General features: G+C 37.5%; 3 protein-coding genes across 6 annotated transcripts in view; all 3 read left to right on the top strand.

Annotated features, from left to right (window-relative positions):
• LOC307164430 (UDP-glucuronosyltransferase-like) overlaps positions 1 to 17488 on the top strand; it is a 50901-nt gene extending 33413 nt beyond the window's left edge. The window contains exons 1-5 of one of the 3 annotated variants that reach the window (XM_079881277.1): positions 1924 to 2810; positions 14586 to 14717; positions 16167 to 16254; positions 16444 to 16663; positions 16997 to 17488. In XM_079881277.1, the coding sequence (XP_079737403.1) occupies positions 1953 to 2810; positions 14586 to 14717; positions 16167 to 16254; positions 16444 to 16663; positions 16997 to 17276 (1578 nt within the window). In that variant the 5' untranslated portion in view covers positions 1924 to 1952 and the 3' untranslated portion in view covers positions 17277 to 17488. Of the gene's footprint in view, positions 1 to 1923; positions 2811 to 12272; positions 13861 to 14585; positions 14718 to 16166; positions 16255 to 16443; positions 16664 to 16996 lie in introns of those variants that run through there. The other 2 variants (XM_079881276.1, XM_079881275.1) reach the window with 2 other exon arrangements.
• On the top strand, positions 5 to 1773 carry LOC307164663 (UDP-glucuronosyltransferase 1A5-like; the record flags this gene model as incomplete). Its single annotated transcript, XM_079881697.1, has 2 exons — positions 5 to 847; positions 1687 to 1773. 2 exons carry the CDS (start codon positions 5 to 7, stop codon positions 1771 to 1773), a joined length of 930 nt encoding a protein of 309 aa, XP_079737823.1.
• Positions 17489 to 18626: 1138 nt separating the features above from the next.
• Positions 18627 to 24967, top strand: prmt2 (protein arginine methyltransferase 2). Of its 2 annotated transcripts, XM_079882488.1 has the most exons (9): positions 18627 to 18817; positions 19627 to 19800; positions 19957 to 20118; positions 21453 to 21617; positions 21803 to 21978; positions 22551 to 22680; positions 22770 to 22906; positions 23080 to 23242; positions 23426 to 24967. In XM_079882488.1, the coding sequence occupies exons 1-9, from the start codon at positions 18737 to 18739 to the stop codon at positions 23456 to 23458; spliced, it is 1221 nt and encodes a 406-aa protein (XP_079738614.1). In that variant the 5' UTR covers positions 18627 to 18736; the 3' UTR covers positions 23459 to 24967. The 2 variants fall into 2 exon arrangements, with proteins under 2 accessions (XP_079738614.1, XP_079738615.1); XM_079882489.1 differs by lacking the exon at positions 19627 to 19800 and having other exon boundaries at positions 18630 to 18817.
• Positions 24968 to 25668: the final 701 nt, after the last annotated feature.

The following is a 25668-nucleotide window of genomic DNA, read 5'->3' as shown; positions in this document are numbered from 1 at the left end:
TAAAATGGCAGGTGTGTGGTTGCTCCTGGTTCTGTTCCTCTTGGGTTCAGCTGAAGCTGGGAAACTGTTGGTTATTCCATCAGATGGCAGTCACTGGTTAGGGATGAAGCCTATTGTGGAGGAGCTGGGGAGGAGAGGAAACCAGGTGGTGGTCGTCATTCCAGAGGCGAGTCTGAGTATGGGTCCTTCACAGAATACCACCACTCTGACATATCCAGTGAACTACACCAAGGCTGAATTAGAAGCAGGCTTAGCAGATACAATAAACACACTTCTGAGTGTTGATATCTCTACAGACCTGGCCAAGTTCCAGGCGTTCATTATTTCACTGGATCTTCTTCAAAGCTTCATAGTGAGGAATGCAGAGGGTCTGCTCTTCAACAAGGACTTGATGAATAAACTGCAAGACTACAGCTTTGATGCTATTCTCACAGATCCATTTGAGCCCACTGGAGCTATAGCTGGTGAATATCTCTCCATTCCAGCTATTTATATGCAAATAAACCATCCTTGTGGTGTTGATGCTCTTGCCAGTCAATGTCCAGTTCCAGCCTCTTATGTTCCACAACCTTTAACTCACTTTACTGACCACATGAATCTTTGGCAAAGAAGTGTGAACCTGGTAAGGACTCTCATGCAGCCCATGGCTTGCAGACATTTGTTTACTCATGCAGATGAGATCGCCTCACGTGTACTGCAGAGAAAAACATCGATGGTGGAGATTATGAGCCGTGCAGCTCTCTGGTTTATGCGGTTCGACTTTGCCTTGGAATTCCCACGTCCGGTGATGCCAAACATGGTCATGATTGGGGCAACAGTTAGCCAGAAACCAAAACCTTTATCAAAAGTGAGTCTTTATTTTTCAGTTCCTAATAGGCTTACTAATGCTGTAGCTGTGTATAAAGTTTAATTTAAAATAGTAAATCTGGAAACGCAGGACAAGCAAGGTTATAGAATGTAATAACAATAGATGTCTGACAACATTCATTGTAAGAATGAAGAAATTAAAGAAAACCTTTTATTATTATTTCTGAGATAATTGATATATATTCAGAAAAAACATATATATGGTTTGAAATTTCAAAAATCTTAAAAATGTATGTAGAAATTAACTTTCTAAGTACGGTGGCCGAGAGAGCTCAACACGCTGCAACTGAAGAAAACACATGCAAATAGAAAAACACCCGCAAATTAAGAAAACATCATCATCAGTTTTACAACACACGTGTGCTCCAAATACTCACAACACAACCAAATACAGAAACGCGCTGCAAACGTTCACAAGACAACCAAATACAGAAACACGCTGCAAATAGCACAGACCCCAACGGAAATGTTTCCAGGGGACCTCAATAAGTGACGAACCCGGCTGGAACATGCTTTTGTCAACATTATTTTATTTTATTTATTTGACTTTTTTTGTGCAAAACATACAGAGATGACATGTTTATGACATACAACATTGTATACAATATACACAATGTATTATCAATATGTACAAAGTCATCAGAATACAAACTAGAAAAGAAGAGAAGGACCGAGATTAATGTTAATTTATATACTTTGAAATTTAAAAAATGTATGTAGAATTTAACTTTAGCCTATAAAGGTATGGTAGACAATTTTTGGCAAGGCTAGCAAATAGCGAGCTAGCTTTGAAAGCATAAGATCACACAATCTCTTCAGAGCATCTCCAAAGCTACACCTCCTCCAAAACACATGAACGAGTACAGCAAGGAGCTGTTCTTAAATGCTTGTACATTCTTGAAATAATTAATCCAGAGCTACATTTAACCCACTTGTTAGACTTTAAACTCTGAGCTGTTGCAGCAGGCGGCCTATCAACACTCATTCCCCTTTTGTCTAGTTTTGAGGCCCCTCCTCTTTTAAAAACATTCCCAGGCTTCTTAAATGTACCTCTGTATGCTGTCTACTGTACAAATGTTAGAAGAATGGTGAGAGCACTGAGTTTTGCCGCTCTGGGTCTATTAGCCTGGCTAAGCTTGTTCTCCTTAGAGCCTGTGCAGGCTGGAAAGGTGCTTGTCATGCCAGTGGATGGCAGCCACTGGCTGAGCATGAAGATCTTGGTGGAAGAGTTGTCTCGGAGGGGGCATGAGATGGTGGTCCTGGTCCCTGACACCAGTTTTCTGATTAGGGCATCTGGCAATTACACCACTAAGTCTTTTCGTGTGCCCTACACCCAAGCTGAGATGAATGCAAACTTGGACAACATAAAGAAGAGTGCGTTTGAGAAGCCTCCACAATTAACTGATATTTTTGTGAATTTGGGGAACCTGATGCAGTTCACAAATATGCAGGTGAAAGCCTGTGAAGGGCTGCTGTACGACGAGCCCCTGATGAAGAGTCTAAGAGAGACCGGATTTGATGTTTTGCTCACCGATCCTTTCCTGCCGTGCGGCACTATCCTTGCCGATTCCTTCTCACTTCCCCCTGTTTACTTCTTGCATGGAATTCCCTGTCGTCTTGATGAGCCAGCCGCTCAGTGTCCCTCGCCTCCATCTTTTGTCCCGCGCTTCACCGGTTACTCAGATAAAATGACTTTCCCTCAGAGAGTAAATAATATGCTTATGACATTTTTTGAAATGTTCCTTTGCCGAAAACTGTATAACAGCTTTGATGAACTGGCCAGTAGATATCTGCAGAAGGACACTACATACGAAGAGCTATTAGGACATGGTGCAGTCTGGCTTCTAAGGTATGAATTTACCTTTGAGTTCCCTAAACCTCAAATGCCAAACATGGTCCATATAGGGGGCATCAACTGTGCAAAAAGGGGTCCACTGACAAAGGTAAGATGTTATTGAGCGTAGTCATTCTCAGATGTTTTAAATTGTGCACAAAATACAGAGCTTTCACTGAATCACGTGTCTTTTACAATAGTGAAAGGCACTTAGTCGTAATACTGTACAGTTAATGCAAAAACAAAAAACGGGTCTAGGTTAGAATGTTAATGGCTACCCATTTAACAGAGTTATATTACTATGTGTAACAAAGAGAAAAGTAAGTGATCTGGTTGTTATATTCGTGTCACGTGAGTTCAACGGCACTGCAAATGTGTACATTTTTAATGTTATGATAGTGATTTGATAATGTCAAAAAAAAATGTCTAAGTATAAATTAAAAAGCAAACCGTGTGAAAAAAACTGGGCTATATTATGGAGTGGAAATGGCTAACGAGCCAATAAGTGCTCCTCTGCCATCATTTACCGGTTATTGTGGTAATTTCATGTCTTGTAGATTTTAAAATAAAAGAGTTTGTTTTCCTACATCGTTAAACTTTTAGTTTTACAAATGGTGACAATCTTTGAAGGATGAACTAGAAAAAGTTTTTAGTCATCACATTAAAAATAACATTTAAATATATAATTTTGATGATTTTGAGCTTTGAAGACCTAGAAATAGTTGTGTGAAGTACTTGAAAGTTCTTGAAAAGTACTTAATTCTTTTAACAGTGGTCTATAGCTTTCTAATTTGCTGGGTTATTATCAAATGATTTGGACACACCACCACACACACACACACTTGTCGTATTGTTAGTCCTTGTTGGTTGATTTTTTTCCAATTTTTTTGAGCATGTATAAGGTTAGGAATGTCACAAAAAAAAAATCGATTTTCTGCGTTTTTCGCATCCGTAGCAAGCATTTTGAATGGTGTTTTGACAATTCAGAGCCACCGAATCACGAATGCGAAAAAACACATGCGATAATTTCGGACTGAGCACATCCTACTAGGTGCAAACATTGCCACTCCCTTGAACCCAGTCCTAACTCACTCAAGATAGTACTTTAACCTTTGTGGTTACACTGCGTAAGTGTTTTTCTTACTTAATCTCCTTCAACTGCCTCTTTCCTTCACACTACTGATAAAATGGCAGGCGTGTGGTTGCTCCTGGTTCTGTTCCTCTTGGGTTCAGCTGAAGCTGGGAAACTGTTGGTTATTCCATCAGATGGCAGTCACTGGTTAGGGATGAAGCCTATTGTGGAGGAGCTGGGGAAGAGAGGAAACCAGGTGGTGGTCGTCATTCCAGAGGCGAGTCTGAGTATGGGTCCTTCATAGAATACCACCACTCTGACATATCCAGTGAACTACACCAAGGCTGAATAGTTCTTATTCGATCTACGTCATCAATGTTCGCGGCGGCCATGCTGACATAGAAACCACGGCAACTGTCAGTCTGTCAATTGACAAGCGAGGCAGCGTGGTATAATCCTTGGTATTATCGCTGTATTTTTTTTTTAAACAGCGCGATGGTGTGTTGTGTAATACACGCCTGTTCTAACAATAAGAACCCCGAAGTTTTTATGCGATACCGACTGTCAGAAAACGTGAATGGAACGAGACAGAGGAGTTGAGCCAGCGCAGGAGAGACTTGTGGCTAGCTAGGATAAATATAGACTCCCCACAGCACCCCACTAAACTCCCCACAGCAAAGTCTGTTCCCATCATTTTACCACATGTTAGGGGGGATTGGGGGATGTAAAAAAAAATATTGCATCACAATAAGTGTATTGTGATTGTCAAAACATTTTAGCAACTAAACTGAATTTTATTAGTTTTAGTGACAACATGTTACAATGTTTACATGGTACAATTTCTGGTAAGCTACGCTTTTTTTATTATTTCAATTCAATTATTGTGATTTGATTTAATATTGACTCATTTGGATAAATATTAGGTAGGCTACACAAGATAGGCATTCATTTTTCTCAAGAAAAAAACAACTCACCTAATGCTGTAAACATACAGAGAGATATAGAATGCGTTTTTTTTATTATAACTTTATTTAATAATATAAGTAAACATATAATATAGTACACATATTTAGCAAAATACTCTATAGCTCTTTTTTCTAGCCAACTAACTATACCCTGTATTATGGTCATCAAATGGCTTTCCTGAGGTAAATGTTATGTGACATAGGCTAATTGTTCTCCAGCAGTTTTATTGAACCCTTTGTTTGTTTGATTAGTCGATATTATGTATGAGGAATATACATTTCGGTAAGTTGTATTTTTCAACAGTGTTCGTGTTTATTTTCTATTAGTTAGAGATGATCGGTTCACGTGCCGCTAGGGATCTGTCGCGTCACATTTACAAGCGCCAAAACGGTATTTATTGTTTGAATTTCGTAATAAAAGTGACAGAAAATGATAGCTGAGATTTTTTATATCATAAGTAACCTGCTCCCGGTCTCCGTGCCCTCTTTGCTTCGTGAGAAAATGGATGTGTGGCGTGAGAGCGTGTGAAAAGTGTCTCATGGTGAATGCGTGAGAGTTGGCAGCTCTGTAAAATGTAATAAATATCCGGATAAGTTACGGCTGGCAATAAGGACGGATCTTTACTTAAGGCTATTGGGTCTATTTGATATGGGTCCACACCAATCAAGCTTATCTTCTCTTGATACCGACGAGATGAAGCCATTAAGCTATGCTCCCCTCAACTCAAACCTGGTGCGGCTAGGGGAAGGACAGATGTCATGTCAACAATATGGCCGCGGTTAGCTACTTCCGGTGTTTGCGAATAAGGCCTATTAGAAGCAGGCTTAGCAGATACAATAAACACACTTCTGAGTGTTGATATCTCTACAGACCTGGCCAAGTTCCAGGCGTTCATTATTTCACTGGATATTCTTCAAAGCTTCATAGTGAGGAACGCTGAGGGTCTACTTTTCAACAAGGACTTGATGAATGAACTGCAAGACTACAGCTTTGATGCTATTCTCACAGATCCATTTGAGCCCATTGGAGCTATAGCTGGTGAATATCTCTCCATTCCAGCTATTTATATGCAAATAAACCATCCTTGTGGTGTTGATGCTCTTGCCAGTCAATGTCCAGTTCCAGCCTCTTATGTTCCACAACCTTTAACTCACTTTACTGACCGCATGAATCTTTGGCAAAGAAGTGTGAACCTGGTAAGGACTCTCATGCAGCCCATGGCTTGCAGACATTTGTTTACTCATGCAGATGAGATCGCCTCACGTCTACTGCAGAGAAAAACATCGATGGTGGAGATTATGAGCCGTGCAGCTCTCTGGTTTATGCGGTTCGACTTTGCCTTGGAATTCCCACGTCCGGTGATGCCAAACATGGTCATGACTGGGGCGACACTTAGCCAGAAACCAAAACCTTTATCAAAAGTGAGTCTTTATTTTTCAGTTCCTAATAGGCTTACTAATGCTGTAGCTGTGTATAAAGTTTATCTTTGGTCTTATGAATAATTTGTTCCCTGGCCAAACTGAGGGCTAAGTGAAATTTCATAACTTTATATTTAGGCTATTTAAAGGGTTAGTTCACCCAAAAATGAAAATTCTGTCAGTAATTACTCACCCTCATGTTGTTCCAACCGCGTAAGACCTTCGTTCATCTTCGGAACACAAATTAAGATATTTTTTATTAAATCTGAGAGCTGGATCACTCCTCCATAGGCTGCTAGGTGACCGAAACTTGCTGGCCCAGAAAAGTTATTAAAGAGATCGTTAATATAGTCCAAGTGACTACAGTGGCTCAATCTTAAGTTTATCAAGCGACGAGAATACTTTTTGTGCGCAAAAACAAACAAAAATAACGACTTTATTCCACTATTCATTTCCTTCTCTCTGGGCCTCTAGTTGGTTCGCGTAGTGTTTTTGCGTAGCGCGTCTGTGTTGCACGTCACCACGTAGGCTCACTATTGGCCGACGCTGGTCATGTGTGTGATGCGTGATGACGTGCAACACAGACGCGCTGCGCAAAAACACTACGAGGCCCAGAGAGAAGGAAATGAATAGTGGAATAAAGTCGTTATTTTTGATTGTTTTTGCACACAAAAAGTTTTCTTGTCGCTTGATATACTTAAGATTAAGCCACTGGAGTCACTTGGACTATATTAACGATCTCTTTAATAACTTTTCTGGGCCAGCAAGTTTCGGTCACCTAGCAGCCTATGGAGAAGTGATCCAGCTCTCAGATTTAATCAAAAATATCTTAATTTGTGTTCCGAAGATGAACGAAGGTCTTACGCGGTTGGAACAACATGAGGGTGATTAATTACTGACAGAATTTTCATTTTTGGGTGAACTAACCCTTTAACTTTACCGTTGTAACGTTAGACTAGAGCGCTGACTTTGTATGTTTGACTGAATTGTTTGCTTTATTCCTTATTGTGAAGCTTCTTGTACTTTTTACTTATAGGCTACTTTTATAATGGCTATTATTGATAAAACTGAAATTTAACAAAAAGAGACAGGGTTTAGGTTTGTAATTTTTTATTTTATTACAGTGAAGATGATCAGAGTACAAATGCACATATTGCCTGAACCATATTAATAAGTTTAATATTTTTTAAATTTAAACGAAAAGAGGCAGGGTTGTGTTAAAAAACTGTTTTGTTATAGGCTACATGTACATGTAACATGTAGGGGAGAGTGGGGTAAAATGAGCCAGTGGGTAAGTTGACCCACCCCGTTTCTAGGCAACTATGCACATTTGGTGTCATGGGACCATACATTTTGAAGGACTCCATCATTTATATATTGCTGTGAAGAGGAGAAGCACATGGGACAAGAGGAAAGTTGTCTTTTCCACAAAAACACCTTTTTTGCTTGTTAAAGTACATTTTCTGCATTTCAGGTATATTAGCCGTTTTGTCAAAGCAAATTGATCTAGGTCTAAAGTTGTGTATGGTACATGTTGGTGATTTGTCAACATTTAAAACCATGTGAATCATTAAGCTAAAAGTTATCCTGAATTGCTAAGCTAGGCCGTTTTTACCAAAATGGTGGCTATGGGGCAAAGTGAGCCAGATGATGTGGGGTAAATTGAACCAGTGGTTCAACCTTTTTGTAATGGAGAAAATCGACTAAATTGTGTTGAAATAAAATGTCTTTGTATAAGCAACATATTAAACTGCAATTAACATTTATATGCCCTAATATTACATAAAAACGATACATTCGGCCGAAATATGAAAGACAATGTTTTGTTGACTAGTTTTGGATAAATTATAAAGTTTTTTAAAATAGACTACTGCCACATCAAATAAGCTTTTGTTTAGCAATTTCTGCTCATATGTTGTTATATATATATATATATATATATATATAGGCTATATATATATAGGCTATATATATATATATATATATATATATATATATAAATATATATATACGCACAGTGTTTATTTATTTTTTTGTCAAAAATGTAGGCTATATTCAATTAAATGAATACATATAGTAAAATGTAGGCCTATAATTTATTCTTTACAAAGAAAGAGTACACTTGAAATATTGTTGAAATTGTAATTGTTGTTGTAATTGTAATCTTTTTAATAAAATAGCAAAACATATATTTACAAGGTAGATGTAAGCTAAATCTTAAAAGGTCAATATAAGCCTTCTCTTTAAATTATTTGTATTGTGCTTTATATTAGTGACACATTTGGGGAGAAGATTTTGTTTTTTTTAATAACTACGCATAAACATTATTCTCTCAAAAATACAAACATGTACATACATGTTGCTCACATATTATGGTAGCCCTGTTTTGTGCTAAATAGTGTATTTACACCTTTGCCATTAATATGTGTATAAGCAACTGAAAAAAGCACAAATGTCAGGGCATTTCAAAACATCCCAAGGGCCCCAAAAACACCTCAGACCCCAGAGGGTTAACATTGTTTAGAAAGGTAAGTGTGTTATTAAATTATTATTTTAAAGAGGCACGTTTTTTTATTATTATGCTTGCATAAAAAAGTGAAAGATAGGATGGTCAATTTACCCCCAGATGGCTCAATTTACCCACTGACTGGGATCAACTTACCCCTAGCCTGGGGTAAGTTGAGTCACATGAACACTTTTTTTTCTGAGGTCATATTTTCAAGGCTCTTTGTCATAAATGCATTTTTTAATTTTCAGTTTATAGGCAACATCCCAAATTAACAGTGGATGTCTTCATTGTACTTCTGTCTCAATTTCCCTTGCCTTGAGATCCACATAAGTAAAAACTGGCTCATCTTACCCCACTCTCCCCTACATGTTACATGTAGTGAATATAATAAATACGCGTTGCCTGAACCACATTTGTGTGGCTATAATGTTTAAGATTTCTTTAAATGAAAACGTAAAGAGGCAGTGTGGTGTTTTATAACATATTTCGTTTTAATGTTGCCTAAAATGTACATACAGAGATAAGTAGCAGAGCGAGCTGAGTGACGCTTTGAAGAACGTGCTGTTCCATTTGCAGAATAACCTGACTCGCGTCCTCGGGAGTCATTCTCCTGAGCTGGACTTGGCATTGAAGTCCGAACTTTGCGTACTTGCTATTGAGAAACGCCTAATGTCGGCGCTTGGCTTCTTGTTGTGACAAACACTGGAGCAGTTTTTAACGCAGCAGTGACTTCCAGGCATGGTAAAACAGTGCTGAATTGCGAGAACCTCCTCTACTACTGAGTTAACAACACACGTATGTTTTGCCGCCGGAATCCTGCCAACATGGCGGAGAGGGTGAGGATCCCGCGAGATCCCGTGATATCGAGGGGAGGGGCTCTGTACCATGACGACAACTCCTCACTCTCTGTAAGGTGGATTATGTATGGTATGTATGGCGAGTACTCCGTGCCAAAATCAAACATCCGTATGGCGGGTACTCCGTGCCAAAATCAAACATCCGAACGACCGACCGACCGATCGAACGTCTATCCGAACGTCTATCCGAACGTCTTGAACTTTCAAACGGGTGACCCACGTGACGACCTGACGTGACGTCAGCGTCTCCGAATTTGCAGCTTTTTAACCATACAAGTATACAAGCTGATGTGTAAAGGCTATAAATGGACATGATAGGCAATACATATAAATATTGTACCCCAAAAACAACTTTCCTGATTTCTGTGCTTGTGCGGCTGTGTGTTTTACTTTCAAAGAGCAGAAATACTGCCTATAAGCTACAGACATTCAATAGTCTTGACCATATAATCATTTTAACTAGTTTTTATTGTTAATTTTATTGCCCAATGTACAAAGTTCCCACTGTCCATAAAAACACTCAAAAGTCGATTATTTTATTTTTTACTTTTTGATCCAGAAGGTTTTCATATTAGATTTATATATTTGGACTGAATGATCTAATGAATGCTCTGCAGTGTTTATGATATTGAGCTGTGTATGATCTGAAAGCATTGTTTGATTTTGAGCACAGATAAAATAGTTTTGAGTAAATTTCTTTATTTTGAAAAGCATCAGATGGTCTCTGAATGTAGTTTGAAGATTTGGTTTTGTATTTAAATTTTTGAGAAAGTGGGTGATGGTTCCAAGAAATGTATTTTAGCAATTCAGGAAAACTGTCCTATAGATTAAAAACATGCATTATTTTTTATACATAATATCAAACAAATAAAGTAGGCCCAATAAAAAGTAAATCTAATCAAGCATGATTTTTTGTTTCAAGAACTTATCTCAACACTTACTAAATTATCATAATCTTTTACAAATAATCATCATAAATGTTAAAGTGGAAAGGTTTATTAAAAACATATGTATAATAGTTCTAATATTACATTTAGACAAGATCAGCTGAATATATCTTATTTTGTAATTAAGGTTCTTTGATTTTCATGTCTGCAACTTATAAACAATGAGCCCCAAAAAATGTAATGATCATTTAAATAAAATCATATAACCAGAGACAATTTATATGTAACACGTTCCTACATGTGCTTACGTGTTGTTAACGCGTTCCCATGGCGACCGGTCGGAAGCGCGAGTAACTGATCGTCTTCCCAACGTGTTGTTTACGTGTGAAGACACGTTGTAACACGTTTTTTTATATATACCTTAGTTTAACTTCTTATTCTTCGATTGTATCCTCTAACTAGTCTACATTTGATTACTGCAATCAATGACTGATTTAGAAAGTGATTTAGAAAGTTATGTATGGTGTAGTATTATTAAAGTTAAATAAAGTTAAATTAAGGCTAAATTATTGACAAACCTGACATGCTTAAACGGTTATTTTGGAAAAACACGATATTCCACATCATTTTTCTCCATCTCCCATTAAATCGGGAATAGATCTTATTGAATAGAAATAGCCTACGCTGTAGCGTATTCAAATGCAGCAAAAACTGCAATCAGTATCCCATCTGCTTTACCTAAATATAAAAATAATAGGAAATGAATTATATAGGCTACATAAAATATGCTTACCTTTTATCAGACATATTGGCATTTCAAATACAAAGCCGGCCTATATGTCTACTTTATGATACCCTTAAGAGTGTAATGTAACCCAGACTTAATTTCATGAAGTCTCTCGTCTCAGGGGGACATGAGGGAGGTCTACAGGTTTTCTAATAATACAAAGCTTAATGCTAAATCCTGAAGTATCAACAAAAAAGGTTCTTAATATGACAGTTTTTTCAACTTGTCACATTTGTTAGAAAAGTATTTTTTATTGTTTATGTTATAACATTTTCAGTAACATTTTTGTAGATCTTTCCCCCTGAAATATCCTGTAATTAGACCACTAGGAGGTGCTCTACAATTCATTCACAGCTGACCCCCAAAACAGAAACCCTTATTCTCAGCATAACATAACACTTATTAACAAATGACAAATTTTATTCACCTCACAAAACAATACAAAAACTCTTGTAGCCCAAGAGTCAGCAGAGTCAGCAAAGTAAATTTCAGAATGCAGATGAAATCATGGTAAAAATGAACAAAGTAGCCTAGGCAATAGATTATATTGGATAATCTTAACTGTGTCTTTCTCAATGTGTTATTACCATGAAAAGTCAATGGCCAACTAATGACAACATGGTCCATGGCATTGAAGACTTTGAAATTAAAAACCCTTTATCTTATAACTTTTAACTCTTACTTGTAAAACAATCAGTTTGACAAATAAAAAAATAAAAAAGGAAAAATACAACAACATTAATTAAAAGCATACCACTGTAGCCTATACAGTTACAATAGGTGAGTCTGGTGTTTGAAACATTAGAGTCATGAAATACACAGAAAGTCATGATATAGCCTACAGGTGGCAACTTGGTCAGTTCATCACTTAGCCTACAATAGGCTTATTCAGGGAAGTGCAGGAAATGGTTGAGTATTATTTTAGGTATAACATCTGTAGGCATATTTAGTGCATATCATGTCCATTTATAGCCTTTACACATCAGCTTGTATACTTGTATGGTTAAAAAGCTGCAAATTCGAAGACGCTGACGTCACGTCAGGTCGTCACGTGGGTCACCCGTTTGAAAGTTCAAGACGTTCGGATAGACGTTCGATCGGTCGGTCGGTCGTTCGGATGTTTGATTTTGGCACGGAGTACCCGCCATAGTATGCGGTTCAGGTGTCCAAATCACACCAAAGTGACTGGATTATTCACCACACCGGAACATTTCCGTTGTGGTCTGTGCATTTGGTTGTTGTGAACTTTTGCAGCGCGTTTCTGTATTTGGTTGTGTTGTGAGTATTTGGAGCACACGTGTGTTGTGAAACTGATAAAGATGTTTTCTTAATTTGCGAGTGTTTTTCTATTTGCATGTGTTTTGTTTTCTTCAGTTGCAGCGCGTTGAGCTCTCTCCCGGTCACCGTACTTAGCCTATATTAATAAACACTGTAAAAGTATTGTTCAATGTTAGTTCAAGTTAGCCTACCTAATGCATTAATTAATGTTAACATGTTGAACCTTATGCTGACATTTGGTCCTCTTGACCTTTGTATGAACAAAGCTATCTTTATATAACTGTGACAGGTCTAATATGCTCGTACGTTCTTGAAATATTAACCCAGAGCTACATTTAACCCACTTGTTAGACTTTAGTGCAGTGACGTAAGTTAGCCTTAAAGTCTGAGCTTATTAGCATGCAGCCAGAGTATCATCACTCATTCCCCGTTTGTCTAGTTTAGAAGCACCTCCTCATTTGAAAACATTCCCAGGCTTCTTAAACATACCTCTGTATGCTGTCTACTGTACAAACATTAGAAGAATGGTGAGAGAACTGAGTTTTCCCGCTCTGGGTCTATTAGCCTGGCTAAGCTTGTTCTCCTTAGAGCCTGTGCAGGCTGGAAAGGTGCTTGTCATGCCAATGGATGGCAGCCACTGGCTGAGCATGAAGATCTTGGTGGAAGAGTTGTCTCGGAGGGGGCATGAGATGGTGGTCCTGGTCCCTGAAACTAATGTTCGGATTAGGGCATCTGGTAATTACACCACTAAGTATTTTCGTGTGCCATTCACCCTTGCTGATTTAAAGGCAAACTTGGACAACATAGAGAAGAATGCGTTTGAGAAGCCTCCGCAATTGATTGATATATTTGTGAATTTGGGGAACCTGATAGAGTTCACAAATATGCAGGTGAAAGGCTGTGAAGGGCTGCTGTACGACGAGCCCCTGATGAAGAGTCTAAGAGAGACGGGATTTGATGTTTTGCTCACCGATCCTTTCCTGCCGTGTGGCACTATCCTTGCCGATTCCCTCTCACTTCCCGCCGTTTACTTTTTGCGTTTGATTCCCTGTCGGCTTGATGAGTCAGCCGCTCAGTGTCCCTCGCCTCCGTCTTTTGTCCCGCGCTTCTTCACCGGTTACTCAGATAAGATGACTTTCCCTCAGAGAGTAAATAATATGCTTATGACTGTTTTTGAAATGTTCCTTTGCCGAAAACTGTTTGCCAGCGCTGATGAACTGGCCAGTAGATATCTGCAGAAGGACACTACATACAAAGAGCTATTAGAGCACGCTGCAGTTTGGCTTCTAAGGGACGACTTTACATTTGAGTTCCCAAAACCTCAAATGCCAAACATGGTTCATATAGGGGGCATCAACTGTGTAAAAAGTGGTCCACTGACAAAGGTAAGATGTTAATGAGCATAGTCATTCTCAGTTCTATGCTGTCTCAAAATACAGAGCTTTCACATGTCACATGTCTTTTACAACTTTTACTGGTAAGAATGTACAGTTTTATTATACGACTTCAGGACAACCAAGAGCTGCATAACTCTAAGTGTTTAAGAGTGCCAACCTGCACAATCATGAACAATGTTTAACTGTCTTATCTGCGATCAACTATAGTCATAGCTGTACTTCCTAAGATGTGTATAAATGAACGTGGGACCACTCAGAGAGTCAGTTTAGCAGTTAAGATATTGTGCATAATTTTAGAATGTTCTGATCCAGCATGATTTTAATTGGAGGCTAAGTATTTATTTATTTATTTTTCATTTGACCACTGTAATCTTCAAGAGGAAATGAGGGGCCCCTTTGTGTTTACAGAATGAAGCACAGGGGAAATGAGACACATTGTCTTTGTAATTATGTTGTGTACTTTTCAGTAAGCAAAAAGGGAAAGGTACTCTTTTACCAAGAGGTTTTATTGATGCAGTATGCTGCTTTTCAGAAGTTCAAAGTTTGAAGTTAATGTTGGTATTTGTGTGATTGAGTGAGCGAGCAAAAAAAATGTAAGGAAGACCTGCTTACATTGAAAAGGAGTAGGCCTATAGTTAACAGTGAAAGCTTGCGCTTTTGTGTCCATGAAACGTGATATCTATGCTCAATACTGATGTCTGTCCTCTGTGCAGGAGCTGGAGGAGTTTGCGAATGGTTCTGGAGAGCATGGGTTTGTGGTCTTCACCCTGGGCTCCATGGTGTCACAGTTACCCGAGGCCAAAGCCAGAGAGTTCTTTGAGGCATTTAGGCAGATACCTCAGAGGGTAAGTGTGGCTTATTTTAACCACGGATAGGAAAAGGGTATTACAGGAGCTTCTTAACTCCACAAAAAATCCTAAAAACTCTTAACTTTAGGACAACCCCAAATGGTGTCCTAACATCAAAATTATTTGTGAAATTAATTATTTCTGCAAAAATCACATTATAATAGCCCTGTCTGAGAATGGCGTCACATTTATTAATGACTTAAGCTGAAGAACAGCGATGTTTGATGGTGGAAAGACGTTGTGAACACCCAAATGATGTGCTGCACTTTGACGACAAAATTCTGAAAAATAATTACAGACTCCTATGAAATAAAAGGATTTGGCTTTGCCTTTTCTGAAAAGCACCACTTATTTTGTTTCTCCATTCTCCAGTTTTTTCCGTTTTACTTCCCAGCAGCTATTTACATGTTGTTGGTTGCTTGGTAACAGACCTGAGAGTTGATTACCGAACTCAATGGAGGGGTTTAAGATTTCCTAACTACAGATAAGATGAGATTTTATAAGATAGGATAAGAATTCTAAATCAACTTAAAATTTGCTTCTGTAATACGAATTTGTGAAAATTCCAAAATTAACTTGTCTGATCTTAACTTAAAACTTAAGATAGAAAGTTTCTGTAATATGCCCCCTGGTCTAAAAAAAAAAAAAAATAAAGCCCAAAATAATCAACCTGGTCTGAAAAAAAAAAAAAAATCTGGTTTTGGGTGGTAGGGCATATTATGCACATCATGCAGTCTGCATAGGGCACCCCATTTGAAAAGGATTTTTTTCCTCCCAGTATTCTCATTTGTCCTGTGAAAAAAAAAAAAAATTAAAAAAAAAATTAATAATAAATAAATAATTCCTTGAACCATTTCTTGGACTTTCTATGTCTTCCAACTCCCCCAGGATGTTATTCAAGGACCAAATGGCCATCTCATCACGGTATAAATGCACTGAATTAAAAACTGATTTTATTGTCCACAAAACTCATAAGACATGTAAACTCCAGCCACTGATTGTCTAAATAAGACTATTTACAAATATACAGTAATATGTGTACATTGATGGCTGCATATTTTATTATTTAAGAAATGTCTTAATTTTGAACCAAAAGCAGCTAAGGCCATAAAGATGTTGAGTAAAGTAACTGTAGATGGTAAAAAAAAAAAAATGTTACAGTCAGTATGTGGGTTGTAACGTTAAACCAGGGGTGTTCAAACTTGGTCCTGGATGGCCACTGTCCTGCAGAGTAAAATGCATAAAACTCTGGCTTGAATAACGGCACCATTTCGGTCAAAAAGAGCAATACTTGCATCAGTAACATTGCCGTGCTAAAGACTAAAGCAACTCCGATGGCCAGCCATGTGTTTTGTGAAACAAAATAATGTTATCATTGTCACCATACTGTATGTTCATGATTACATGGCTTCAAAATATTAACCTTTATCTCTCTTTGATTCGTAGGTGCTATGGAGGTACACTGGACCAGTCCCTGAAAATGCTCCAAAGAATGTCAAACTGATGAAATGGCTTCCACAAAATGATCTCTTGGGTATGTTTTATTATTATTTGACCCTCTAACCTTCCTGGAAGACATTTTATTTAAATAAGTGTGCTTTTTTTTTTTTTTTGGAACTGATGGCAAGAGTGCATGATGTTTGAATTACCATGGCATATTCACTACAAAATCATTTGATAACACTCTAACATACTGAATGTGTTGTTTTCTTGTATGTTATAGGCCATCCTAAGGTTAAGGCTTTTATTACACATGGCGGATCACATGGAATCTATGAAGGAATCTGTAATGGGGTGCCAATGGTGATGCTTCCTCTGTTTGGAGACCAAGGGGATAACGCCCAGCGTTTAGTGGCTCGAGGTGTTGCAGAAGCCCTGAGTATCTTTGATGTGACCTCAGAAAAACTGCTGGTTGCATTGAGAAAGGTCCTCAATGACAAAAGGTAAACATACGTATTACGTTCAGCCTGTGTATTAAAAATGCAGTTTATGATACATTCTGTGTTGATTCATACAACATTTATTTAGTATTGAACTCAGTGGCATGTTTGCTTGTGTGAATCAAAAAAATATTATTTTAGTCTACTTCAGAATTTCACATTTAATTCATCGTATTACTTGCCATTTATTTGTAATAATTTATTAAATTTACTGCCAATTTCTGAGTGAAAATTGTTTGAGTAACTCCTACAACAAATAGTTTTCAGTGTGTAGAGTGGCAATCCTTTTGTATGCAACAAAATATAAAAATACTTCCTCCATTTTTGACTCAACAGCTACAAGGAGAAGATGTCAGAGCTTTCATCTATTCACAGAGACCGTCCCATTGAGCCTCTGGACCTGGCTGTGTTCTGGACTGAGTTTGTCATGAGGCACAAAGGGGCAGATCATCTCAGATCCGCAGCCCATGAGCTGAACTGGATTCAGTATCATTCTCTGGACGTCATTGGCTTTCTCATTATCATTCTAGTGACTGTTATTTTTGTGACTGTCAAAAGCTGCATGTTCTGTTTCAGGAAGTGCTTCAGGAAAACTCAGAAAAAGAAGAAGGAGTAGTGACATTAAGTAAACTTTTTGTCCATTTTTTTGTGGGGTGATTGTAAGAAACCTCTTTAATCTGTGTTTTTGTAACTTTAATACCTCCATGACCTGGATCCATGACTTGAATAAAGCCTCACAAAACCTATACTGAGTGTGAACATTTACCTTTTTTCTACACTAGTACATGTTTAGTTTTTTTGGCTTTGTTATTTCAAATCACTGTGTACAAATTCATGGGTATAGAAGAGATTGTGAAAATGCTATAACATTTTAAGTACTTATTTCAGAAAACATCTGTGAATATTTTTGCTTGGTTATCTCTGTAGTTCTGTTACTATTACAGATAATTATTAGATTGCATTGTGGTGCTTTCAAAGTCTATCTGAAATTTGCTTAGCAGGTGACTTCATACAATTGCTGTCTGTTAAGTAATTTACTCACTGCTCACTGACAGAAGAAACAGAGCATCTTCTTACATTCTAAATCCATGCAATAGGCTTTCTTGATTAAAAAAAGATAATATTAAATATTCTCAATAAGGGTATAATATTAGATATTATTAATATTAGATTCTCTCTCTCTCTCTCTCTCTCTCTCTCTCTCTCTCTCTCTCTCTCTCTCTCTCTCTCTCTCTCTCTCTCTCTCTCTCTCTCTCTCTCTCTCTCTCTCTCTCTCTCTCTCTCTCTCTCTCTCTCTCTCTCTCTCTCTCTCTCTCTCTCTCTCTCTCTCTCTCTCTCTCTCTCTCTCTCACACACACACACACTATGGCCAATTTGGCATGTCCAATCCACCTAACCTGCATGTCTTTGGACTCGGAGCACCCGGAGGAAACCCACAATATTAGATAAATAATGAAAAACAGATAATGGGTGGGTTATATTTAACTCTAGTGGTGATAAACTTCACTGCACAGCACCTTCAGTTTGATGTCCATAGTGCATGAACACTATTCTGTCTTGGCCTGCAATTAACAAAAAACCCTGGTTTGAAAGAAAGCCAAGGTGGCATTTGTTTTGGACATTTCACCAGTCCATCACAAAAAAAAAAAAAAAAAAAACCAACAACTTATAACTTATTCTGAGATGCAGTGAAAGTGGCAAATATTTTGTTGCTTTGTGATAAATAGACCCATGCGAGATTAAATAAACAGAACATTAACACATAAATGTGATGTTATTGTGGGGGTATTTTGGTCACTTTTTAACCATGCAAAGTCCACTACTTTTTGACCCTTTTTAAAACACATATGATAACTGGAATGATCTACTATATTGGTATACCACATGTACCTACACTTTTTATTTGAATACATCGTTTCTTAAAAACATCCCAATTTCAACAGGACTTTTATTTTGAAAATTGTGTGGTGGGAGAGGCGGCGTAGAATGTTAAACAGTTCTTTCACTTTTTGTTGTAGCGGTTCAACACGTTTACGTTTCGTGATTTGTGGGCATTTAGAGGTTTGACGTGCTGAAATGCATGAAAATGACATTAGCGAGGGTCAAGCTGAAGAGTATGTCGGACTTGCGGATTTTGTGGCTGAAGGAGATGAGCAGGTATATGTTGAGCACATGATGGTCGCCTTTCAAAATAAACTTTGATTTCACAGTGAGTGAGTGTGATTCTTGTTGCCTTCACGTGCTATTGGACATTTCCTTTATTCCACGTCTGAAGTCGTGATAAGTCGAGCTCGTCGCTTTCAAGTGCTCTGCTGTCGGAAAGAACATGAATCATTGAGGACACCGGGTTTATTCTTATTTATTGAGGAAATCCTATTATAAAGCCAAAATGATATTAAGCGTCACATTAATTGACAACCGTAAACATTCACCAGGTTATCTAACGTTATAGCAGCTTGCTGACGATTATGGAATTTCAGTCAAATACTAGGCTAATTTCGCTAAAACATAACGCTACAATACGCTTCAAATGTTGATTTGTAGCACTACTTTAACGACAAGATAATGCGATGTAGGTGTTGTGGGAAAAACTAATAACGTAAATGTTCTTCCCTTCCGCCATGTTTAGCCTACAGTTTGTGGCCCGCCCATAACTTGGGAGCTTCAGTTCCCACAAGTTCCCAGTGGTACTACGACTTGAGAGAGCGTTTATGTCCAATATTTAACTATGAAACTCCGATAGCACGTGAAGGCAGCATATACTCATTATTGAACGGAAGCATTTCATTTTTGGAAATAGTTATATGACCAAATACCACAGCTCAAATTCAACATCTTTGCTTAAGAGAAAGGCATCGATCAAAAATTGTTTACATGTGACAATTACTTGTGGTGACAATATACGCGAAAAAGGAACAATATATATATATATATACTTATTTTTTTTACTTTCTTTTAACCGACAGCTTAGTTTCTCAGTTGGCGATAAACTGCTGGTCCATGAGAGGAGTTCAGACGTGTGGTGGTGGGCTGAACTGCAGGGTCTCTTTGGTTATGTCCCATCCAGCTATTTGCACAAAAGAGTAGGTGTAGAAGATGCTTGGCAAGATGACGAATACTTTGGCGATTATGGGACATTAGTAAGTACTAAAATGTTAAGCTAGTCAATCTAAAGCTTAGCAAGCATCCAGTTAAATCATTAAAATTGCTTCAATACAATGGTAGGATTAAACTCAAAGAATTCTTCATACAGAAGCAAACTGTGTTAACATGTATTATCTGGATCTTTCTCTCAGAGGCTTCACCTGGAGATGCTGTCAGATAAACCCCGCACAGATACATACAGGCAGGTGATCCTGAGTAATAGCGCCTCCCTGAGGGGGAAGGTGGTCATTGACTTGGGCTGTGGGACAGGCGTTATCAGCCTCTTCTGTGCTCTTCTAGCACAACCTGCAGCGGTGAGACAAACAAAATATTTGCAGAATGCTTTTCAGTAATTAAAGGTTTATTTCACCCAAAATTGAACATTTTCCCATAATTTACTCACCCTCAAGGTGGTTTACGCACCCCCCATGGTTTTACTCACCCTAGGTGTAGCCTATATGACTTTCTTCTTTCAGCCAAACACAATCAGAGTTATTAATTATTAAATATCCTGACTCTTCCAAACTTTATAATGTTAGTGAATGGTACCATTTTTTTTAGCCCAAAAAAAGCAATTACGTCCATCATAAATGTAATCTGTACAGCTCCAGGGGGTTAATAAAGGCCTTCTGAAGCGAAGTGATGTGTTTTTGTAAGAAAAATATCCATTTTTATAATTTTATTAACTATAATCACTGGCTTACACAAGTCGAGTTCCAGCCGAAGAGTGAACTCTGACTCGACGTATTGAAAAACTGTACCAGTCCCTGTAAAGTCTACTCAGTAGACTCTACTGTATCATATTTGATACGTGAATTTATGCTTAGAAATTATAACAAAACTTTGCTGAAAAACCTGTTGAACTTTCATAGAAAATCTTATTCATGCATTCTTCACTCTGATTGAAAGTTCATACCCTTTTTGTCACAGTTAGAGATAGGACCTAGATGCAAATGAGTAGACAACGGGTTTTATTAACCAGACTGAAGAGTGAAGTGTGAACCACAGTTCAAACAGTAGGGCAGGGCAGACGACACGATGACAGGCAGGATGGATGACCACTGAGACCGTCAGTAAGATGGCGATGACGTGAGTGCAATAGAGGCAGCCCCAAAGGAAAGACCAGGCAGGAACACAAGGAATTCGTAGCTTGATGTAGATCTCAGATGTTGCGCCAGTCTTGCCGCCAGGTAGAGGCTCACGGGACCAGAAGCTTGAAACAGGAGTTAGAAATCTGCACCAGTCAGGCAGTTAAGAGTCAGTGGCCAGGGAACTCAGGATACATGGCAGGAACACACAAGACTCAACTCAAGACAGACAAGACAAAAATAAAATTCTAAAACAAAAGAGAAACCCTGACACTTTTTTTATGAAGTAAAAAAAGTCCACCTTCAGGTTGTGGTAAACATATTTTTGCTTTGGAATTTTGAATTTTTTGTAAACCTTTTTTTTTTTTTGATTTTCTTTTATATTTTGTCCAAAGTTTCAATAAACTGATCCATTAAAAAAAGTAGAATTTCTACTTATAACATCATATGTCAGACTTTACAGGGTTAAAAAAAAAATCCCATGTTTAATAATTTTGAATTTAGTCAAATATATAAAAAAAACTCTCTCATATAAATTTTTACAGTTTTTGTTCTTGTAGGTATATGCTGTGGAGGCCAGCTCAATGGCAGAACACACTGAGCAACTAGTGAGGCAGAATGGCTGTGAGGAAGTTGTGACCGTCTTTCAGGACCGAGCTGAGAATCTCACTCTTCCCGGGAAAGTGGATGTTCTGGTGTCAGAGTGGATGGGCAACTGCCTACTGGTATGAGAGCAGCTTTGAACTACTGCTTAATTCACTTCAATATTCACAGACAAAAATAAACTGAATATCACTACACAAACATTATGTCTGTTGAGTGGATGAACAATGTCACCTTTGAAATTATTTTCACTTTAACTGTAATATTACTCTTCCATAATTGTCACGGTTTAAGCACTATCTTTCAGTTTGAGTACATGTTGGAGTCAGTGTTGCTGGCACGTGATCGCTGGCTGAAGGAGGGTGGAATGATGTGGCCGTCTTCTGCCTGTCTGACCGTCGTTCCTTGCCAGGCCTTCTCTGACTACATGGAAAAAATGGAGTTCTGGGAGAAACCCTATGGCCTAGACTTCAGCTACCTACAGTGAGGCCTTTCATATTGATATACACCTCTTTCTGCCATATGTGTTGTGGGTATTTGAGCAGCTTGTCATTGCATTAGGTGGCAAAATATCAAATTAAGTGGCTTTAAAATGATAATGTTGTTCAGAATGAAGGCAAACATTATTGTAGCACTTTCTAGTTGTCAAATGTTAGTGAAACATGCTCTTATTTTTAATGTGATAAACTACAGCTGTGGTTGCTCTGATAGGACACCTGTGAATTTGAACTTCATACATCTACTAAAAATGACCTTGAGACCATTTGGACCATACTAGTCAACGAATTTTTTTTTTTTGATGTTCTTAAACTACTGCACATTTTACTTGTAAAAATAACTAATTTAATTAAGAAAATATTTGTATTCTTATTTATTTAATAAAACTAGGTAATTAAATTGTTGAATTTTAAAATAATTAATGGTTAAATAGAGTAATTAAAACTGTACTTTGAATTTTATTGAAACAAGATGACCCAATTGATCAGCTACATACATCATTGTTATATTACACTTGAGTAATATGATAACTCTGACTGTGCATATGTGTGTTGTAGGTCACTTGCACAGAAAGAGTTTCTCTCAAAGCCTAAATTCAGCCATCATCTTCTACCGGAGGACTGTTTGTCCACCCCAGCTGATGTTATCACTCTTGATATGGTCACAATGCAGGTCTCAGACTTAGAGGTAAATGTTCAAATTTGGATTAAATTATATAACCATTATTTAAAAGGAAGCACATGTTAACTACACTGCTTTTCCCCACTTTTGTCCAGAGACTCGAAGGAGAGTTTAGTTTCAGTGTTGAGAAGTCAGGCATGTTCCATGGTTTCACTGTCTGGTTCAGTGCACATTTCCAGAGTTTAGAAGAGGATGGACCATCACTGGAGTTGAACACCGGACCATATTCAGAGTATGATGCATAAACAGAAAAAGGACCAAATACATAATAGCACACTTGATATTCAGTTCGCAATTTCAGATCTGAATGCAGGTTCTAATGTAAAATTTACAGTTCACAGGATAATCTGTGAGTAAAACATTAATCTGAAACTAAAAGTAAAACAGAACCTGCCTTTTTCCCAGGATCACTCACTGGAAACAGACTCTTTTCATGTTGGATGCCCCAGTGACAGTCGAGGAAGGAGACATTATAGCGGGGTCCATACGTCTGCAGAGAAACCCAATCTGGAGACGTCACATGTCAGTCACATTTTCATGGAACATAAACAGCACAGAAGTTTCTAAGGTGAGTATCTATACGTATCATTGCTTGATCTCCATAAAGTCAATCATATTATTTGTTTTGCTTAATTTTTGGCTTTATTTATCACCTTTCCAGTAGATTTCTACCTTGTGGGCATTAAGAAATCTCAATGTAATACCAACGTGAACATTTGAAGCATCATTCACATTCTGAATATTTTTGCAGGTCCAGACAAAGTGTTTTCCAATGTGGAGGTGACCATAAGCCACAGCCATGCACTTTAAACAGAACCTTGTATTTCTTTTTGCTGTTATGCAAACAGCAGTGCATAAAACATGACACTACAAATCTTAACCTCATTTTCAGGCTTTATTTAGCTAGATAAAACTGACAAGGCTAAAGTAAAATTCACTAGATTAGATTTTCTTAACAAATCTAAAAATCTATGAATCCAACAGAACTTAGGCCTATTAAAAATGCAGGTCTCTGTTATTATATAATTGTTTGTATTTTTTTAAAATATAGTAATAAGATGGTCCGAATAACATTAATGGAGTAGGCAAAGCCCCTCTATTCTCCATCCACTTCATTAATGGCAGTTCAGCATTTTCTGGAGCAACTTTGCTAGCAAAAAGGGCTCATAATTGGTCATAATGTGTATGGTGAGCTGTCTTACTGTATGATGATGTATAGCTTTTATTTTGACAGGCGAGCTGTAGCATTTTTCTTGTTGCCTGGCATTTGTCACCATAAGAGAAAGTGCTGGTGCTTGTGAGAATAGATTTCTAGACAGAAGACCTTTAACAAATGGTCAGATCGAGCCTTAATTTGAGGACTAGCACATCAAAATGATTAGGGGAAAAAAGATTATCTTTATACTATACTCCTGTGGTCAAACCTTTTTCTTTTTTTTAATCTTAATATTAATTGTGTGAGTTTAGATTGATGATTGGACACTCGCCATTCAGATTCCTTTATTACTATTGCGTCTTCCTTCTCATCTAGTTTCGCATTTTCAGGAATGTCCCATGTGGGCTCTGAAACGGTTAACCTTAATCAGGCTAGCACCAAATTTGTACCATAATGAAAAGTAGGCTGTGAGGGATTTAAGTAGTTTTTTCAGTGAATTGTTTTGTAGTTTAATAATGTCAATTGTTCAGCTGACAAAACAACATTTAAAAAATAAAATTATACTAGTGGCATGCAGTGATTTTGAAATGAGGAGGCAAATTATTCACTTTTTTTGTAATCCAATGTAAATTCATGTTGACACATTGCCCAGTTTAAATAAACATTACTTATGCTATCAAAAAAATACAATTGTATTTTCTATTGTTACATTAACAGTGTTATCAATGTTATATCTTAAAACCAAGTAGCCTATAAAACTCAAGATACTGTTTTTAAGATTTTTTACATTTTATTCCAAAACAACTCAGAAACAGATTTCATGTATATTCTTTTTGTTAACTGATGTTCAGCTGTTTGTTTGTTTGTTTGTTTGTTTTTTAATAATCACTTATTTTCAGATCATCAGTCATCAAAACCTGTTAAACACTGCAGGTGACATGATGGTCACAGACACTGAGATGTACTTTTAAATTCACCAAACTGATTGCTCACTAAAAAACTGTATATTAACAACTGATATCAGACATGTCCTGTGTGTGTGCACAGAACCAGCAGGTTTTTAATACAAATCCCTGCATTTGTCAGGTGTCAGTTAAAAGACATGACAGTCAAATAAACCTACTCTGTGCTCATGAGAATCACAGTTTTATGTTGTGATGTTGCCCTTATTTTGGCTTATAGTTGATGTACATTTGAGTAATTGTACCCTCTATCTGGTAGACACTAAACTAAACTGGATACTGGATACTGGAAACTTATTCTATCTATACTATCTATCTAACTAACCCATCCAAAATGAAAAATCCAAATGCCACAATGGTTCAGTAGATGCGTAGAGAATTATTTGATTGATATATGTGCTGTTTCATTCAGCAAAAAAAATCAACTGACCTGTTATTGCCTATAATTCAGGCATAGACAGTGTTGGGGGGTAATGCATTACAAGTAATGCGAGTTACGTAATCAGATTACTTTTCAAGTAACTAAAGTAACACATTACTTTTGAATTTGCAACAAAATATCTGAGTTACTTTTTCAAATAATTACGCAAGTTACTTTGTTTTGCCATTTATTGGCTGACATCTCTCCTGTCGGGAAGAGAAATCGGGAGCAAGTGCTGATGTAGGCAGTGCCAGTGAGCATGCATTTACTCATCTCACTTGCACAAAAACAGATTCAGTATTCCTCAAAATGCATAAAAACAGATCACCAGCAGAAATACTATATGATACAAGTATCTTAAATGATATGATAAAGATGCAGATTCAGAAGGAATTTGAAAAGTATCTCCAAAGTAATGACAATGGAGAAATGGCTACAAGTATTTTATGGGATGT

This window comes from Squalius cephalus (assembly GCF_949319135.1).
Source record: "Squalius cephalus genome assembly, chromosome: 9".
Classification (NCBI taxonomy): Eukaryota; Metazoa; Chordata; class Actinopteri; order Cypriniformes; family Leuciscidae; genus Squalius; species Squalius cephalus.
Note: the sequence above shows the minus strand (reverse complement) of the source record. Positions and strands in the feature narration are given on the sequence as shown.

What these genes read in the sequence shown, in the direction of transcription:
- prmt2 (XM_079882488.1), top strand. Translation starts at nt 18,737, where the DNA reads ATGCATGAAAATGACATTAGCGAGGGTCAAGCTGAAGAGTATGTCGGA. An exon ending in TTGGCGATTATGGGACATTA is followed by an intron (nt 19,801 to 19,956) that starts GTAAGTACTAAA and finishes TCTTTCTCTCAG; the next exon opens with AGGCTTCACCTGGAGATGCT. An exon ending in TGCAGGTCTCAGACTTAGAG is followed by an intron (nt 22,681 to 22,769) that starts GTAAATGTTCAA and finishes ACTTTTGTCCAG; the next exon opens with AGACTCGAAGGAGAGTTTAG.